Source organism: Halichondria panicea, chromosome 3 (genome assembly GCF_963675165.1).
Source record: "Halichondria panicea chromosome 3, odHalPani1.1, whole genome shotgun sequence".
Lineage (NCBI taxonomy): Eukaryota > Metazoa > Porifera > Demospongiae > Suberitida > Halichondriidae > Halichondria > Halichondria panicea.
The window spans coordinates 6,935,394-6,955,935 of NC_087379.1; the positions used below are offsets into that span (position 1 = coordinate 6,935,394).

General features: G+C 41.4%; 2 protein-coding genes across 2 annotated transcripts; both read right to left on the reverse strand.

Annotated features, from left to right (window-relative positions):
- Positions 1-29: 29 nt before the first annotated feature.
- LOC135333151 (protein Wnt-1-like) lies at positions 30-8,132 on the reverse strand. Its single transcript, XM_064528065.1, has 6 exons — positions 7,725-8,132; positions 4,494-4,744; positions 3,707-3,975; positions 2,989-3,449; positions 1,193-1,443; positions 30-892 (listed from the first exon to the last, which is right to left on the reverse strand). The coding sequence occupies exons 1-6, from the start codon at positions 7,814-7,816 to the stop codon at positions 156-158; spliced, it is 2,061 nt and encodes a 686-aa protein (XP_064384135.1). The 5' UTR covers positions 7,817-8,132; the 3' UTR covers positions 30-155.
- A 530-nt stretch (positions 8,133-8,662) lies between these two features.
- On the reverse strand, positions 8,663-20,154 carry LOC135333980 (26S proteasome regulatory subunit 7). Its single transcript, XM_064529015.1, has 12 exons — positions 20,001-20,154; positions 19,849-19,943; positions 19,746-19,783; positions 19,466-19,639; positions 18,993-19,132; positions 18,630-18,705; positions 17,741-17,836; positions 17,349-17,601; positions 16,756-16,958; positions 12,313-12,409; positions 10,224-10,285; positions 8,663-8,873 (listed from the first exon to the last, which is right to left on the reverse strand). Exons 2-12 carry the CDS (start codon positions 19,919-19,921, stop codon positions 8,778-8,780), a joined length of 1,308 nt encoding a protein of 435 aa, XP_064385085.1. The 5' UTR covers positions 19,922-19,943; positions 20,001-20,154; the 3' UTR covers positions 8,663-8,777.
- Positions 20,155-20,542: the final 388 nt, after the last annotated feature.

The window sequence follows — 20,542 nt, forward strand, 5'->3', positions numbered from 1 at the left end:
CATGTATTGTCTCATGCTATCTCTCCATGTTGTGTTTATTCACTCGATTTTTATTCACTCAATTTAATGAAGCTATTACAAAAATGGATAGTCTGGCAAAAACATAAAAAGTGACATGGACATGATAAAAAAACACAGATGCCATTAATGTGACATCAAGGATTACACTTGTAAACAGTGCTTTCTATATACTTTTTAGTGCATACAATATCACAGCAATACCGAAATACACAGTCTTCCTCTTCTTTTATATCAGTTACTAGATAATGACCACGCCCACAGCAAAGCACAGAGCAACTCTTCGAGCTGCTGTCCGAGACTTCACACTCCCGATGGGCTGTTCCTTGCACACCTTCTTTTGTGGCATTCACACACAAGTCAGGTGACTCATCGGAGAAAGCAAGATCAGAATCGCCCAGAGGATTAGCTTCAAAAGTGCTATCTCTTTTTAGTTCTCCATCAACTAAATCTACTTTTACTGCTCCATCGTATTTGATGTAAAGAGATTCGCTAACTTCTGCGAGTGCTGGTAGTTTTTCATAGCAGGTCTGAACTGTGCATGCACCAGAAATTCCATGACACTTGCAAAATTGCTCGGTCCTGTTCATGGTCTGTTTTCCGACCTCTATGTTATGCATATCAATCAGAGACCCAGTGTTATTAACAGACAAATCTTGATAAGGAGAAGTCGTGAACTCTTGTATGTAATTTAGAGCCCAAGTAGGATTCTCGTCGCATTTATTAAAAATGACGTTGTTTTCATCATCAATCTGCTGTTCGGCCTTGTTGCATTCACACTCTCTGATTCTCCCTTCCCGGCAATATTGTGCCAATCTCTGAGAAGCACCTGCCACTAGGAAGGCGTAGAGTACAGCTGTCTCCCGGGTTCTCACTAGAGGAAAACAATAAATATAAATGTCATATCTCGTTACTTAATGAGAATAATTATCAGTATGTAATTTCAAACGTCATCTCCATGCAACGGGAGTTGAGGTGGGCATGCAGCTGCTTGTTTTACACACCCAGAACGCCCTGTGGCTATATACTATAATAGGATCAGTTGGCAATAGGATACCTCTGATGTTATATAAACCACTTTGTTCGCCAATTAGCCTTGACAGATTGTTACGAAATTCTTTGCAAGGGCGAATCAATTGAACAGTCGGATTATTTTAAAATTAGAAAAACTCACTTTCACTGACAAATGATCCGAAAAGATTCTCATTTCCTTCAGTGGCTAGTGCAGAGCAAGTCCATTTCCTATCTTTAAACTGGTTGTGGCATTCGATAATCGCTGTGCGAATTCCCGAAGCAATGGCTCTTACAGCTTGCGAGTCATCACTGCACTTCTTGACTTGAGTGTCAGATAGGATATTTTCTCCTCGCAGCTCGTCGCAATTGTTGCAGCTGTCTGATACTGCACAGTTGGTTATTCCGAGAGACCTGTAAAAAAGTGAAATGGAGTCATGATCAGATATACAGTGGTGTAACACATTAAGGTGTTTTGCAAAATCAATTAGTTCCTAGTGACTATTGTTTAGTCCTTGTACAGCAACTTAGTGTTACAGTACAACTATGTACATGTTTGTATAATTATAATATCTATTCAACTCACCACCAAGTGTTTACTCCGGATCTACCATCACTGACTGCAAGCAGGCAGGTGAGAAGAACAGCTAATGTCCACAGGCTCGCCATCACTGTCTAAGAGAGTTCTTGAATAATAGAAGAGGTATCGCAGCAAGACAATGATGTGAGAGATGCTCTCACCAATTTTTATAGGAAGTGTGCACCACATCAAGCGCATGCGCGAATTGCTTCAATTGGGTGACGCTAGGTGATGTCAGAACACATCTACTTCCCAAATCACTGCTTGATTGCAAAACACTTGCAGCCAGCAGACACCATGGGTGATGAGAAGGACAACAACAGAAACCACACAAAATAGAGTATTGGTCGATTGTTTCCTAGTAAGTGACCTAATTCTCACGCAACAATACTGCGAATGTGGTGCAGAATTGTGTGAATGTTGTTCCAGGTTCAGTCTTCCTAGTAGATTCCCTTCCATTCACAGCCATTTGCATTATTTTCACCGGCACATCCGTTTGTCTGTCATGTGGAAGTAGGGTAGCTATTTAATTTTCATGGTAACGACTTAATTATCTGAGCTCACTGCTTTTGGCAATTCCTACATGTTCATGTATTGTTTGGTACATCATAAAAAATAAAAATGCACATATCCACATGCATGCAGACTGTAGGACGTATGCAGTTACATAATATTTCCTGCATGTGGAACACTGTACCCTGTACCCTGTACTCATGTAATACTATAAAATTACATAGTATGTATTGAATTGAAAAAAAGTTATCCACAAGGGAAAGGGTCACACATCATGCATAATTGTAGGCAATATTGTCTTACAAAGGTGCTCCCCATGATGTCCCATAATGTATATGATGCACATCCAATGGTGAAGAGAAGAGAAATTTGAACATCGAAACATGGGCCACTAAAACTCTACGTGCTATTCAATTCATTTCTGGAAGGACTCCCTATATATTAACTTCGGGTTAATTAATTTGCCATTACATAGCACAACTGCAATCTATAATCTGTTTATCAGATCTAAACTATAATATACCATGATGTCATGACCATCAGTGATCCCCACACCCCAATAATCAGTACTTAATCACAACAGCTATAATTATGCAAAATTAAAGGGGGGGGGTAATAACATAGAGCATACATACAGTGCAATGGGTAGCACATTCGGTATGTGACATAATTGAAAAGAGAGCAAAGGACAAACATAGCTACGAGGTAAAACACAACACACACCTAGCTGATACGTACAGAGCACAACAACAAACGTGACGTAAAATGAAGATTATTATATAGTTCGCACAAAACGACAACGCAGAGCAACACACTAGGAGTGAGTGAATGTGGTTATGAAGGCAAGAATTGTGTTCGGTTTTTAGGGGTTGCATCTGTACTCTGTTATTGTATCCACTCTGACAACATTGCACTCGATTCGACAGCAGTACACAAACTTGCACTCTTCTACTGGGACTGAGTGTGTTTTCGTATAGTGTCCACGATCGCAGCAGAGCACAGAGCAAGAATTGGCACTATTCGGAGCAACATCGCAGAGTCGATGTGCAGTGCCAAGCACTCCCTTTACGGTGTCAGCATTGCAGAAATTGGGAGAATCGTCTACATAGCAGAGGTCGGTGGTCTTTAGTGGGTCGGCGGTCAGGGCAGATGGGCCAGTTCTCTGTAGTGTGTTATTGACTAGGGCCACTGGTACTGCACTCTGATACTTATTGTATAGTCCTTCTCCAATTTCTTTGAGCGTGTGGGCTCTTTCGTAGCAGGTTTGAACTGAGCACGTTCCTGAGATACCGTGACATCTACAAAATGTGGTAGTTTCTGACATGGCCTGAGGAAAAAACAACAACAATTAACAAACAGAAGAGCATTTACAGACAAAGGTCACCACGGTAGACCACTAAAGAAAGGCCACAAATGGCCAACAGAAGGTACACAACTGCAGAAGGGTGCACCATGTCTGCCAGTTAAACCTTTCAAGGTCTGTCACACTTTGTCACCCACAGACTACTTGACACTACCACACGCACAATAAAACACCAGCATCACAATCACAGATCTTATCAGCATTAGCAACACAACGCCTACTTTTTTTCCCACATCGATGTTCCATTGGTCGCACATTTCGCCCACGCTCGTTAAAGCAGTGGATAGAAATTCAGAAATGAATTCGGTTGCCCATTGAACATTGTCAGCGCAAACAGTGAAAATAGTGTCTCCATCATCAGTAAAAGTAGGAGCAGCTGAATCTGCGCATGGACAGTTCTGTATCTTCTGGGCTCTGCAAGCTTGAGCAACGGCCTGGGTTGCCCCTGCCGTTAAGTAACCAAACAAGGCAGCTGTCTCACGAGTACGATCTGTAAGTACAGGAAAGATCAACATGAAACAAGAGCTGGGACAATAATCTCATTCTCATAAGTTATTTAGAAGAAATGCATTACTGATTTCAAAAAAGCAATTGCTATGCCAACTAAAAAGATAAAAAGAGAAGGAATTTCCAGAAATGCACACTCAGACAAGTAACAATCCTAAACTACATAGTTTCAACCACACCTAATTAAAAAAGGCATAGCAAACGTGTGCAAGGCTTAGATGACATGCATTCCTAGCGTTATCACCATGGGATTAATCTTAGAAAGATAACTGTATCATTTTCTCCAGAGCACGTACATGTACATGACTGCTTAAAACGATTTCAACGAGAAATTCCAATAATTCAGAAGGCATAAGGTCTGTATATTGCAGTGGTCTCAATATCAAAGCGATACGGCACATGCCTGCATTCATATGCAACTAAATAGCCCTCAGGGTATCACCGCCTGTCACTAAATTCAAATCCTCAAAGAAAAGCAAGCATCCAAAAAATGCAACTCACTGTCGCTGACAAATGATCCAAAGAGATTGTTTCCTTCAAAGGTAGTACAGTTCCATCTGTTGTTGTCAAACCGATCCTGACACTCGAGTATTGCGCGTCTGGTGCCGAGGGCTATAGCCGGCACTGTCTGCTGGCCGTCAGTGGTTGTGCACTGTTCAGTTTGCTCCTGGCTCAAAACACCCTGACTTCTAAGCTGTGCACAATTGTGACAGTTACCGTCCGCATTAGCACATCCAGACAGTCCCAGAGACCTGCACGCACATGTAAGGGAACAGTGTAATTAACACTTGCAATTAAACAATTCTCATGTAAATTTACTGTGGCATAATTTTGACATAATGCATTCAACCGATTGCTGTACAAATTAACAGCTTAATCTATACAGTGAGGCAGCATGTGCCAGCCATATGGATAGTGACCTCAATTATCGGCGCCTTAATGGGACCGCTAATGAATTCTAACACTTTCGGTGCAATGTCTGGAAGGGTTGGGAATGTGTAAAACAGAAAGTACAGCCTTTGAAGACTAAATTCTCTAAAATTCAAGTAATTAACAACTCTGAGAAAATGTTCGAGTTCGTTAGGAACGAGGGTTCGAACAAGATGGCGTAGCCGATGAGACTACTAGTACAAACTCTGCTAGCCAAATATGAAATGACGTACATGAGAAAACAATACAACTGGAAAATCAGAGACAAGTTCCTTATGTTCACATTCCTTAATTAATATATATAGCGCCTTATTGTTATTGTAAGTGGTATATGCACGGCTAGACAAGCTAATGGATTTTGTTAATGGACCGTGCATACGCTCTAGGGTGGAGAGAGTGATCTAACAGATAAGCTATGGAATGTAAACACGTCAACCCGACAGCCGTGAACATCACGCTGCCCTAAACAAGCAGCTATGCATAGCCGGCCATGAATACGTTTAACTAATTCTCTCTGATCGTGTAGCTAGCTATAGTAGTCACGGTTCTGCAACAAGAAACGGTGGTTAGTATGTTCACAAGGTTAGTGCGTTCCCCACAGGAAGCGTCCACTCAACAGTTGCTTGCCAACTTTTAAGCCCTATAAATTTATTTATTTAAATCTACCACCTATGGCAACACAGTTAACCTCAAATCTAATAACTTAATTAGGCAGCATGTAGCAGCCATCCTTATCTTTCCTGTTTATCATTAATTGTGGTGAGTGCAATGTGCACAATGTCTGGAGATAAAACACAGGCTAACCAAAAAGGAGGATTGATATTGAAAACAAAATCGCTGAGAACATAGAATCACTGAGAACAGATGTGAAAGAGCACTTTATGGAATTGATGCAACTAAAAAATTAACCAGCAGTGCAGTTTTATTATTATTCTCTAAGTGTGTGTGAAATATGGTGGAGCTATAAACTTCCAGACTATGAATTAAGATTCTGAAAAAAGATTCATAGAAAATGGAGCCATAATGGTTTAACAGTCAACACGCCCACAGCAACTGATTCACAGTTATGCAAATGAATGGTGCGTCCCTGTGACCACTAATGTCCTATGAATTGCATTACATGCAACTAGGAGCCAACTATGGCAACCATAGTGAAAGGCGGACATGGCTTGGTGGGATCGTTAACACAGCAAACAACACGGAGTGAGGGAGGACATATATTGTAATCAGAACTAGAAGCTTCTTCTATACATGGACTAGCTGACTTGTACATAAAAGTGCAAACCATCGCTAATTGATGTGTACATCTAATTACACGGTTCCAGGCCGCAAGTACAGCCACATGGCCACTTAGCGACAATAGCTGCTCAATTTACATACCAGCAGATACAGGTGACACGTACACTCCAGCTCAGGTATACAACTGATAAGTGTACGTATGAAAAGAGGTGTGCTTAATTCAATCAAGTGTCTACCACGCATATTAGCTAAGTGCGAGGAGACTCTGATTTTTAGCCCTATGAAATGCGTTTAGTCCTCTCCTCTGAGGAATACTCCCACCTTGGACAATGTACACAAACCAATTGAAGCTTATCTTCCTAACAAGGGATATACTAAATCCTGCATGCACTCAAACTGCGAACTGGGTGGCCTGACTATACTGCTTAATTTGATTAAGACTATTTCACATGAAACAATGTGTGTAGGGTTAACTGGGAATTTTACTATAGGAAAGCAGGATTTTATTGGGGGAAGTGGGAATCATCGATCGCAAAATATGTCCCCCACAAAATGTCCCCACCAGAATGCCGCCACAAGATGACTCATTACCAAGAGTTCACACTTGCTAGTCAGAGGAGGTCCGACACGAGTACCTCGATCAGGCTAAAATTGAGGTATTTGGTCATGTGCAACAACGACTTTACTGTTGAATTTTACACATGACCAAGCCTAATCCAGGTACTCAGTGTCTCGTACCTCCTCTGCTAGCTAGACAACACAGGTGAAGGGGGAGTCAGTCTAGACTTTTATAACACCTCTACTAAGTATAGTGTGACAATAATAATACCATTGTAAGGCATGCCAAGAAGGAGAGGGGGGGTGGGGCACCAGCCATTGTCATTGTCATTGGAGAGCAATGTACTTAAACAATGTAATCACTTAGTGAGTGTCTCTTAATTAGTACAGGGTGAGGGAATAGGCAACAAAACAGCTTATGAACTACAAGACAATGTACCGTGGCATGTTTTTCTTGTAGTGATAACATACAGATAAGACAAGAAAAAAGAATTATGAGAATGAAAAATTACAAGACGATTTTTCTTGTACATGCATTTACGATACTAAGAACGTGGCATGTATAAAATGCATGCAACTAGTACAAGAATCTGAAAACATTGAAATTCAAAGGATGGCTGTAAATTATGCTTCAGGAGCTAAGTCCTTTCATCCTGCACTTAGCATGTTAGAGCGTTGCAAAACTGATTATGTGCTAACGACAATTCAGAATAGATAAGAGTGTACTTGTAAAAGGGCAACTGAATATCACATTTCTCTGTCCATGCAGAGATAGACTATAGGGGAGGCCCAGCCAAGAACTACAAACAAGACAGCAAACATAATTAAGATATCTCATATCCTCTTCCTGTAACTTTTTTATTGTTAGATAAGCCTTGGAAATGCTTCTTATTGCTCATAAGTGTATGTATCAAATTCCACCACCTCCAATGCGTAACAAGCACACAGTAGATACTGTTTTATGAGCCCCCCACACAGCATGCATGCTGCAGACTAATGACTTACCACCATCCAGTGCCAATGTTGGATTGGGAACTGCTGACCAGCAGGGAGGACACCACAAGTAGGGAGAAGATGAAGTCTAGTCTTAGAGCCATGATTTTGTTTCCAGGAGGGAGTGCAGTTTTGACACAGTAAACTTCAGTTCTTAGCCTTTTGAGCTGCAATTAGAGTGCTATGAGGTGATTCACCACAGAGGACAATTCGGGAATCCGTTCAAGTGCAGAGAGATTGCTGTAGCTCAGGCAACACTGTACTTGCAGCTGGAGCTAGAGTTATAGCTATGAGAAAGTCGATTGCAATAATGCAAAGTGCTCTTATATATAGCTCTAGGATAAGCACTGCACAAACTCTGTCTTGCTTATACTAGGTAAAGCCCACGCAAGTGCAAAACAAGAGCCATAATTGAATTAAGTACTCTTCTCCTAATTATCACATGCTCAGCAGGCCTCACATGAATGCATACCTAACAATATTACAAAACCTTTGCTCTCCATTCGTGTAACATTATCACTATTTTAAATGCACGTACGGCATGAATAGTGATATAAAAGGTGTAATTGTACTTGCATGTAAAATCGAACATATGCGTGATATGCATGCATGTTATATACATGTATATGTATCTGAGTTACACAATGCATGGAAATGTGCGTGTTTCCATAAATTCGGACCAATACAAACCAAAATTATCTATGCTTGCAGTATATTCAGAGGGCTAGATTAGACTGTATATATGTATGTGGGGGGTGCAATCACTTCTCCTATATACATTACACCTCTGCATTATACATGCATGCTCACACATATGGCCTACGTTCCATTAGAAATGCAGACAATACTGTCTGAACACTTCCCCTCGGTGTACACAGTATATTGTGTGAAACAGGTCCCCTAGACAAGAGATGAAATTCCACACAACTGCATTGTCACAAGTGGCATGATTGTTATAAGCAGGTAAGGGATATGCCCACACTGACAGACTCACATAATTAATACACTGTTACGCAACAAGGAATATATAGTAACTTTCAATGTCAGAATGATCGATAGAGAGTTTCAGTTGTAGGTCATATATCTAGGGGTGGAGCTGAACTTGGCATACGCCTTGATCACCTTGTTAACCGCATCCAGAAAGTCTTTTTCGGTAGCAACCTGCAGTTATACAGAGGAAGAGAGCGAGTAATGGTATACCTCAGTATAAATATACAATGTATATAGCCTCACACTTACACAGCATGTAAAACAGAGGTCAGACATAATTATGTCTGTCTCCAGGAGCAATTGAGACCACTTACGTGTTTGCAATAGTTACCAATTAAAAGGTTCACATTACAGCATGCAGACACATGTAACTACGCAGTACTTGTTTCTCAGAAAACAGAAATATCACCGTGTGCTCATCTTGGAAGCAGGTACACCACTGACTGTACATGCACAACTAAGGCTTCAGTATTGGAACATCGGGTCAAACCCACAGTGAGATAACACCGGGGTGGCATCATTATCTATTGTACGCCACACACATACGCGCACACACGACTAATTAAATTAAGCAATTAAGGTCACAGCCTGGAGTATATTAGGTAGTATGCTGAGGAGCACTTAGTTACATTTGTACCTATGGGGGATTGACGTTTTAGGTTCGTATTGTGACTCCCCTCGTGAGAATAGAATGGTTGGATTCCAATTATCCAATCACACAATAAATTATCATAAATGAATTAGACACAACCTACTAGCACATACATATAAGTACGTGTCTATGGCGCCAGGCTTAAACTGATCTCAGCATAATTATTATAGGCATAAAATTTCTCAAGCTCAGTGTACTCAAGCTCAGTGTACAGATGTGATCATTTACGGGACACTCTCTAATTTCCTGTGTACTTGCAGTCAATCTGGCTGTATCCAATGCATAACTGGATCAATGGGCCTTATAATAATATTAGCTTTGTAGTCCACGGTTAATTACCAAGAATTCTACTCAAATAGCGTTCTCATGGGATCATACACGAGAGTAAGTTATTTCAAGTTCCCACAAATTAATACCACTTTCAAGTTGGTGAGAAGAGCATTCCCCTAAAAACAATACATTCGTGCCTGGGGTAATTATCTGGTCATTTGGGAGAAAAAACCACAAGCCTATCTGGGGAATGAATAACAATATAAGTATGACATCATAGTAGGTACATGATGGCACCTGATTACGCCTTGTTAATGGCAGGCCTGTATTGATAACCAGAATTGAAAGTGAAGCCGTGTGGGTGTGTATATGTAACTAAATAACTCAACGAATCACGCCAGGTGGTATTACATACACTCATATTACATACACATAATTATATTACATACAACGTACACTTGGCCATAAAACACAGCAATAACGTAATTTGTATGTGGGCAGATATTAGCGTTCAATCAGAGAGGTTAAAAGTTAATTGCTAGTACCTCCAAGGCAGGTGCATCACATGTTATAAGAAGCTGTTGTTAGTGGTTACGTACCTTTCTCCTAGCTCTGATGGCAAACATACCGGCCTCTGTACACACACTGCGGATATCAGCACCTGTGTAGGGGGGAGGGGCAGGTGGATAACAATACGAAAACTGTCGACAAAATCAGCCTATACAGAGCTCAAAGTGCGAAATGGTGGTAGTGTCTATAAAAGTAAGGTGTAGCAGCGTGTTAATCGGCCCTAAATGTAAGCATTATTGTACAGAGAATGAGCCTCCTTCACTGGCCTCCCCTGAAGAGCAGCTAGTCCCTCCCTTATTATCACTGGTGTCAGTGGACCTAAATTAAGCCAGAATAAAGAGAGAGCTAGCCCCTCCCTTATTATCACTGGTGTCAGTGGACCTAAATTAAGCCAGAATAAAGAGAGAGCTAGCCCCTCCCTTATCACTACTGTTGTTACTTGTAATATACACGCCACAATAAAGCATGCACAAAGCTGAATGAAGAATCAACACATTCCAAGATGAATTAGAGGTTGAATGACGTAATGCAGTACATGTACACTGGGCATGCTTGGGTAATTGCAAGCACCTGCAAGGTCATGATAAGGGGACCACCAATATATCACTAAGCAACCACAGTGTACGCACTGCGACCCACTATACCACTGACCCACCATTAGCCTCCTAACAATGCAGGTTCTTAAGTTACACTAAGAAGGCTTTACGTGACTATATAATTTATTATAGCTAAATCCAACCCAAACTCGTGGCCGTGTATCAAATGCACTAGATTTGAGGGGATGCTGTCAGATCAAATGTCAGACAATGAACTACCAGACTTAACTGAGGGAAACCAAACACTCTTACTCAATTAAATACAATAATACTGTTTGCAAATAAACTTGTACTGGAAAATATAATACACCTGTATACAAACATATCAAGTACAGTAGTAGAGAGGGAGTAGAATCTGCTAAAAAACTGGAGGACTGATGTGGTATTGACACAGCTGTAAATACGAGGCAGACATCTGAACATCTGAAGGGATCTTCAAAGACAACATCTCGTATTCATAATATTCAAGTTTTATATATAGATACACGTGAATAAAGAACAGAGTAACGTACAGCATAGAAAACGATGGGCTACCTGAAAAAAGACACGTACGTACATTATATATAGTATGGCATGATTATGGGATTTAGAGTTTGGATTATTGGCCCAACTAAACCAAAACACATGCACAATCTGCTATATACATGCACATTGTTTTAATCCCTACGCACATGTCCCACCATAACACACAGGTGGTCTATCTATATAAGGGTTCACGTAAGTACCAGGCAATATATGGGCTATCCCAGAGTTGTGCTACATGTAACTATAATTATACAGGAAAACAAACACAAGTGCTTGGAGACTAAACAAAAACCCAGGAGCCAATCAGTCTAACAAACACTGAAACCTAACAAAGTCCAAATAACAGCTCAAAAATAGAAGCTTTTTTGGCACACCCCGCTGACCCCCACTAAGCACCAGTTGACCACAAATTAGATTAAGAGAATAGCCTCAGGATAGCAATCCACCCCCCACTCTAAAAAAACAGTGACATCACAATCAATTAATTAAGGCACTAAAACTAATAAGATTGTGGTGTGTCCCTCCTGGTGAAGCTAGCAGCCATTGTCTGACCTTGTAGCTAAGGAGCCTCCCACACACACAAACACAGGCAGTGGTGGGGAGGAATCTAACCAAGAGAGACATCCTGGCTCCAACCAACCAGCTGCCCTGGGGGAGACTAATGGGATTATCCACATGGTGACCTTGGTTACCCTGGGTCGTGAATACTTTAACATGCATTTGAACCAGCTGCCACAATCCCTGTAATATCTGATAGTAGTGGTGGACCCTTCAATGAGCTTAGTTTTGTAGAATACTTACAACATCAACAAAAAGCGTGAGGGTTTGCGGTCCTTATATGGAAGATTAGTGGTTTCTATATAAGGAACACTCAACCCTCGATGCTTTTTGTTGATGTTGCAAAGACTGTGCAAAACTCAGTACGAAGTAAGTAATCTCAACAACATAGACCTAGCTACATGTGAATGGATGTATGTGTAGTGAAGGTACAGCTTACCAGTGTTGTTGGTGCAGAGCCTGGCGAGTAGCTCAAAGCGAATGTCTTTCTCCACACTCATCTTGGCAGCATGGATCTTGAAGATGTGAGCCCGACCCTGGATAGAGGATGTGTGTGTGTGTGTGTGTGGGTGTGTGGTGATAATGCACAGACTATACACACAACAATCATTCAATATACCAGACACTGGTTTGGTACTATAATCACCACCTCTAGACAAAAATAATCCCCACTAGATAAAAGAAAATGTGGAATTGAGATTAAGGAATAAAAATAATCCACGCACTATGCAAATGCTGGGCACACCACTGCTATCATAACGAATCAAGCTAATGTTCCAAGATGCAATTAGACTCAAATTTACGTTGAAATCCATTAAAAATAGTCTGCTACAAAGTAACTCAACCAGCCCATCCTACAACTGACATTCTTAATTAACGAACTTAGAGGAAATATGTGTCCTGGCTTAGCACACCCAGGATCTGCGTAGATGGACTTTCACGGAATTTAAACGCAGTACTTAAATCTAAGTGGTATAGTTAAGTATGAAGTTGGGTTAGGCTACGTAGATCTGCGTAGATGGACTTTCATGGAACTTAAACCCAGTACTGGGTAGTAGTTAAGTATGAAGTTGGGGTTAGGCTATAGCCAGAACCAATAAAGGACATTTTCCCAGAATTTAAAGGCAGTACCGGCAATATTTTAAATCTAAGTGTTAGTTAGCGTAATCTAATTATGAAATTGAGGTTAGACTATAGCCACAAAGGATGTGTGTGGGTGGAGGCATCCATTCAACAGTGAGTATACTCCAGTTAACAAGGTAGAGTAAAAATGTACTGACATTCCATTGTAATTAAAATTGAGCGAAATGTCTGCAATGAAATCGATCACAGAGAAAAGCGATAGACCAAATCCATAACAAATTTAAATCTTTTTTAATCTCACCATGGAGAACACCCTAGCCCATTGAGAGCCTGACATTGCAATAAATACAAAGGAAGTACACGTTACAGATTAATTAGGTATTTTAAAGAGAAGATGAATAGCGAGCTTCTGTGTCTGTCGAGCAGACTATAGACAGCTGGCGTTGCATGCATGTGTACAGGAACTGCCTGAGGCAATAACTCTCTAATTAATCAATACCTAATATGGAGAAAACGATTTGCAAATCACGAATGTTTCACACCGTCGAGTTATGACGATTAATTAATGGATGAAAGGGTTAAAAAACAATTTTTTAAGCCTATGATCCGTTGTAGCCGAATTATCTGGTCCCACAACACACCAACACGTTGTTTATACACAGAGACTATAGCAACTATCTCCCCATTCATCAGGGTGCGTATTCCACGAATACCAGACCATTAGATAATTAGGCTACTTCCTTTACCATCTCTTAAATGAATCCCTATCCGAGCTCTTAAATGAATTTTGCCTTGGGGCTAAAAGTGCACACATGGGAAAATGGTATATGAAAAAATTCGCCACTTATAGGGTAGCGTAATGAACTAGAGCTTGTAAGGCGTTTGAATTCACAAGCTAAATTAATTTGTGGTGAACGATTTATTTCAAAGCACCGGATATAAATCGATCACCACATTTAAAAATTAATTGCAATTTTAGTGAGAGACAATCGTAAAGCTCATTGAAATTGAAGAGTACTTTTGCACTGGCTTAAAAACTCTTGAAATCATTCATCCCCTAGGGCACATGGGTCTGAGCTACTGTAACCCTGTCTTGTAAGACCTCCTCTTTTTGTGTTAGGCTCTTTCTGGGTGCATGATATTGTAGACAGAGATCCTGGTCATCTTTATGGTTACCCTATATAGAGCATTGTCTCACTAAAATTGCTATAACTAATATCCGGTGCTTTGAAATAAATCGATCACCACAATTAATTAGCTAATTAATTCAAACGTCCTACAAGCTCTAGTCAATTACGCTGAGTCATGTACATTATCTACAAGTGCTGTAATTGCATGGGGTCATACATAGGTACATGTAGTCAAGAGTAATAAGCTTCAATTAGGGTTAGGGTTAGGGAAGTCGGTGCAAAAGTACTCTTCACTTTCGATGAGCTACACTACACACCGTAGGGGCGTAGCTTAATGGTTTCCTATTACACGAATGTATGTCATCTATAGGACGTACTGTACGAACATGCCTGCACTGGAGGCAGCAAAGGTGGACTGTACAAACATGCCTGCACTGGAGGCAGCAAAGGTGGACTGTACAAACATGCCTGCACTGGAGGCAGCAAAGGTGGACTGTACAAACATGCCTGCACTGGAGGCAGCAAAGGTGGACTGTACAAACATGCCTGCACTGGAGGCAGCAAAGGTGGACTGTAGTATACACAAACTTTGCTGCCTTGAGTGTAGGCATGTTGTGTGGACTATCACAATCACACAGTCTAATTATGATAATGGTGTGTGACTAGTGTAAGGGATACACACACAATCATGCTGTGTCTGCAAATATAATTATGATAATGTGTGACTAGGTAATGAGATGGTGGGATGAGATAACCACATTAGGGAGAGTTATTATACAGCAGACAATAAATCTGTGAAAGTATCTATTGCTCAATGAGCTCAAGTTCCTATTGTTTGCAAGCACACCTGCACCTGTCTCCAGTGGAAGATGAGAATATGTAATGACTATCTTGTTGATTGAATTAAAGCACACGGTTCATTACGTCGTATCATAGTCACATACGTACGCCTACATGTACCAATTATTGGAATTTCTATAATCCTATGTTAATCTATTGCGCATGCTATGTACTCTGTTCTAATGCAACGTACTTACACAGGAGATAATTTCATGGCTACACTAGACAGTGTGTGCATAGTACGTGATCATCTCTTCAAGCAACTCATCAAACACGCCAGCTTATGAAAAGATACAACGTACAGAAGAAAGCATACCACAATGACATACGTATAATTTTAGAGATTTAATTATTGTAAATATCCATCGTAAAAGAAGTGTGAACGTGAGAACGGCACAGATATGGTGGAGGAGGAATGCACCCCCACCATCCACACATTCTAATCTTATTGCAAATTTGTCAACATTTATAAGCAGAACACCTAGGAAGCACTGACTGAGCAGCACTCACTCTACACATGGATATCCAGACATTGGCATTACTACAGAATTATCAATACTTTGCTGGTGAAAAACCTTCGCGAATGAGCTAAATCAGCAGAAAATGTGACCCTTTGCGATCTAACTATTGCGATCTGGGCAAGGATCATGTTTATTTTACTAGTAGGTGTTGCGATTTTATTGTAAGTTGCAAATTGATCAACCCTCGCAAAGTTTGCATATGTTTGATGCTCGCAAAACATTCTAGTAATACGGTACTGCTGCATGAAACTGCATGGTGAAGTGTACATGCAGGGATGTAACTGAACACACACTGCAAGTACGCATTTATCATTGTTAATTATTTCAAACAGAGCTAGCACATGATTGTTACGTATGTACATGTACGTAGGTTCAAAAGCAATTGTAGAGGTAAAATAAACTTGAGATTTGTTAGTTTATTTATACCCTAGAATAATAATTATTCACATGACGGCACTCTAATTAAGTGAACTAATTAATGTGTTTCTTTCTACGGCTACACAATACCACAAAGGCAACATCAATATATTACCGGCTCACCCATAATCTTTGAACAGAACATAGTTACGTAATTACTTAATGAGTTTCTAATTGAGAGGACATCCAATCAGACGCTCCATATATTAAGAGAGACACAACTTGACAACCAGGCTTCACTACCGTTAAGGAGGCTTAAATGTACCAAAAACAGTAATAATTATAGAAATAATAACTCAATAAACTCAGAATGGCCATAACTAAATGCCTTAAGGACTGACGAATGACTCCATTCCTCTGTCGGTAGGGCGGTTCGATCCAGGAGAGCAATATGGCAGTGTATAGGCTTAAATGTACCAATGAAAAAATAATCAATAAACTTAAAACAGCCATAACTAAATGTGTGACCATGATTGGCAAGGATTGCTAGTCTGCTACGAAGGTAATTACATTCTCAACCAAATCAACCACATCACCATGGGCAAGTACCAAACAGATCAAGACAGCCAAAACAAAACCAGTGGATGTAGCAATCAAGCCAAACCCAACCATGTATAATTGATAATCACACGTACACAAAGTGACTCCTTCCCACTAGAATAGACGTTTATTTTGCCTGAGGTGCCGATATTTTATGGGTGAAAACCATGCAAATGAGCCAAATCAGCAGAACATTTTAAACACTCACTGCGATCTAACTATTGCGTTCTGGCAAAGATTGTGATGTCATACAAGTACCAACACTTGCAAAATTGCTCAAAATTCTCGCAAAACATTCAGTAATAATTTTTACACTAAGTTGAAGAATACCATTATTATTCTCGTACTCACCTCTAAATCAGGTAGTCCAAACTCCACCTTCCTATCCATACGTCCTGGTCTCATGAGGGCAGGGTCGAGGGTGTCCGGTCGATTGGTTGCCATGAGGACCTTGATGTTCCCACGAGGGTCAAACCCGTCCAACTGGTTTATCAACTCCAACATGGTGCGCTGTACCTCGTTAGAGCTACCATCACCCTCACTGAACCTAGTGCCTATAAAAAAAAGTACATGTATGCACAATAAAGACTAGCAATACGTCAATATCAACATATTAATGTGATGACCCTTTACCAGATACACCAAACCTATGGGTAAGGATGCTTAGTTTCAAAAGTTAAAATTTACTCTGAGTAGTGCCATAAATATTCAACAACACATTAGAGACCTTTACCATGCTCAACAATCTTCACACAGTGATTGACCCGCTCTACCAAATTACCGTATAGCGGGTTATTTTGTTGGTGCAATTTCCGTATGAATGACCCAAAAAATATTTGAAGGATAGTGACTATTACCGTAGATTAATTTCGCAGGAATGCTCTACAAAACGAAACTCGCTATACGGTAGTTAATCATTACAGTGCCTGGATATAGCTACTCACCTCCCACTGCGTCAATCTCATCAAAAAAGATGATGCAGGCTTTCTTGGAGCGTGCCATTTCAAACAGCTCTCTCACCATTCGTGCCCCCTCACCCACGTACTTCTGCACCAGCTCTGAGCCGATGACACGGATGAAGCAAGCGTCAGTACGATTAGCCACGGCTCTGGCTAGTAGGGTCTTGCCAGTACCAGGGGGTCCGAATAACAGCACTCCCTTTGGGGGGTCGATGCCGAGCTTCACAAACCTCTCAGGCTAGGAGGAAAGAAAGAACAAAACAATCTCAGTAATTAATTATGGAAGCACGTGTATATACATGTAAGGAACAGATTTGCTACATACACAATTAGAATTACGTATAGTACACAGTAGAGATAGACTATAATGTTCTTACATGCAGCAGAGGAGTTTCAACAACTTCTTTCAGCTTCTCAATCTGTTCCTTGCAACCTCCCACATCGTTATAAGTGACATCCGGCTTCTCCTCCACCTGCAGGACACGAGACAGATAGATAGATAGATAGAGCAAGGGAGAAAGAGAAAATTGTAAACTGTAAAATGTAGGGAAACAGTGGGGTGGGGGATAGAGGGAACAGTGGGGTGGGGGATAGAGGGAAAGAGTGGGGTGGGGGATAGAGGGAAGAGTGAGGTGGGGGATAGAGGGAAGAGTGAGGTAGGGGATAGAGGGAAACAGTGGGGTGGGGGATAGAGGGAAGAGTGAGGTGGGGGATAGAGGGAAACAGTGGGGTGGGGGATAGAGGGAAACAGTGGGGTGGGGGATAGAGGGAAGAGTGAGGTGGGGGATAGAGGGGAGGTGGGGGATAGAGGGAAACAGTGGGGTGGGGGATAGAGGGAAACAGTGGGGTGGGGGATAGAGGGAAGAGTGAGGTGGGGGATAGAGGGAAACAGTGGGGTGGGGGATAGAGGGAAGAGTGAGGTGGGGGATAGAGGGAAACAGTGGGGTGGGGGATAGAGGGAAAGAGTGGGGTGGGGGATAGAGGGAAAGAGTGGGGTGGGGGATAGAGGGAAAGAGTGGGGTGGGGGATAGAGGGAAACAGTGGGGTGGGGGATAGAGGGAAAGAGTGGGGTGGGGGATAGAGGGAAAGAGTGGGGTGGGGGATAGAGGGAAAGAGTGGGGTGGGGGATAGAGGGAACAGTGGGGTGGGGGATAGAGGGAACAGTGGGGTGGGGGATAGAGGGAAGAGTGGTACACACACATACGGCTCCGGGACAGTCTCTACTGAGCAGACATCATTATTGATATACTGCAATATTACACTGACCTGCATCATGGTGACAGTGGGGTCGATCTTTGGTGGCAATGGGAGATGGATCTCGTACTTGTTGCGGTCACCCACCCTGAGGGAAAACACATGTAGAGGGTTATAACTGTCCTTAGTTTAGAACAAGCAACTTCAAAATGAAAGGATGCATTCTGTTAACTAGATTTACATGGTGTGTTGGTTGAGACTGCGTTTATCCACCATTTTGGTTTGGGTAAGTATTTTTTCAAAACAGGAACGTATCTAGGAATATGAAATGTAGCTCTTACAGAGCTCTACAAGACGGCGTGTTTATAACTGTCCAGAATTCAACCAAGGTACGCAAATATCCACCTCACAGAGCAAAGAATAATTTTCACCTACCCGACTCTCATTCCCTCTTCAATGTCAGTAGGGGCCAAATTCTTGTGCAGATTGACGACAAACTTTGCAAACTGCTTCACGTGGATGACATATTTCGGCTGCTCAGTGTCAGCGTCGATGATCTTGGTACAACGGGCCACCTATTGGAAACAGAAGTAAGAGCAGTAGATTCACTTCAAGAGTAGTGCCTGTACGCAAGTACAATGGTATTATGAGGACAATTAAGCAGGCTTTAAAATGTTTTAATAGTACGAAAGTTTACAGAGCTTGCCAATTTTACGCCACTAAGACAGCGATCAAAAGCATAGAAATAAGAATGTGAGAGAGATGTCCATTTGTTATGGTTCAGCTATAGGACTTATCGTTCATGTACACGCTTTGTAATTAGTTGTGTACGTATTGATTGGCTAGTTTACGTTTCTGATACAAAGAAAATGGAGAATGGGGAAGAAAAGGAAAGAAAAGAGATGTACCTGCAGAGGCTCTTCGCTCTGCAACGCTTGCTTGTCGGCAGGTAAGTCCCACAGAGCCGGGGTAGCAAGGCCAGTGTCTGACTCCTTGACTCCAGCTAGCTCATTCACTTTCTTCAGTGAGGCTGCAATGTCATCCTCTGTCTGCTTGATCTGTGAGGCATAGGGACCGGCACCCTGTGTATGTGTGTGAGCATGTGTGTGTGTGCGTGTGTGTGGTGTGGGGGGGGGGGCATTTGGTGCGATCAATACTATACCATCCACACTCAATACTACAACTTACATAAGTCTTCAGTATCTGAATATCGCCTTCATCGAGAGCTGAGTTATGATTAGTAGATATAAAAGTAACTCGGATAATTATAAAAACACAACCAAACACATACATTTGATATTGTCTTCATCTCCCTTATCCTCAGCCTTCACTTTCCTCTGGTCGTTTCCCAAGTAGTCTGGCATCTTCTTAATATCGCTTCTAGAGCTAGAGGTACAGACAGGTAGGTATTAAAGGGATGGATAAATGAAGCAAACACAGCACCTTTTCCTAGGTAGGAGGAGTCTACAGAGCTAGAGGGAGTGCAGTGAGGCTAAACACAGGAATACTCCAAAGTACTTTGACCTTTGGAGTAATAGCCTCGTTTTTAGGCCGCCGTTGAAATGGGAATGATTCGGTTCAGACCCTGCTGACTTGACTGGTGAAGTGAGTGAGAGTGAGTAGTCTCGCGGGCCATACTCCACAATCTGATAGTATCAGATTGTGGAGTATGGCCCGCGAGACTAGAGAGTGAGTAGGTTCAGATTGACTGTGTTCCTCATTAGGCGGCAGCAGCACTAGTATCATATCTGTGTGCCAACTCCGAATATCCAATCCAGAGAGATGCAATGATCATTGCAGTTGTGACTACACGTACCTAGACGTGTCAGTATATAAACTATTAATATGTGCTATCGGAATTGCTGATGCTGCATGCACTTATTAATGTGTCATTTGAATCATGTTCATATAAACTGGTGGCACGTACTGCATGCATGGCTATAATGATCTTATTATTTCATGTGAAACAGCTTTGCACAAAAGAA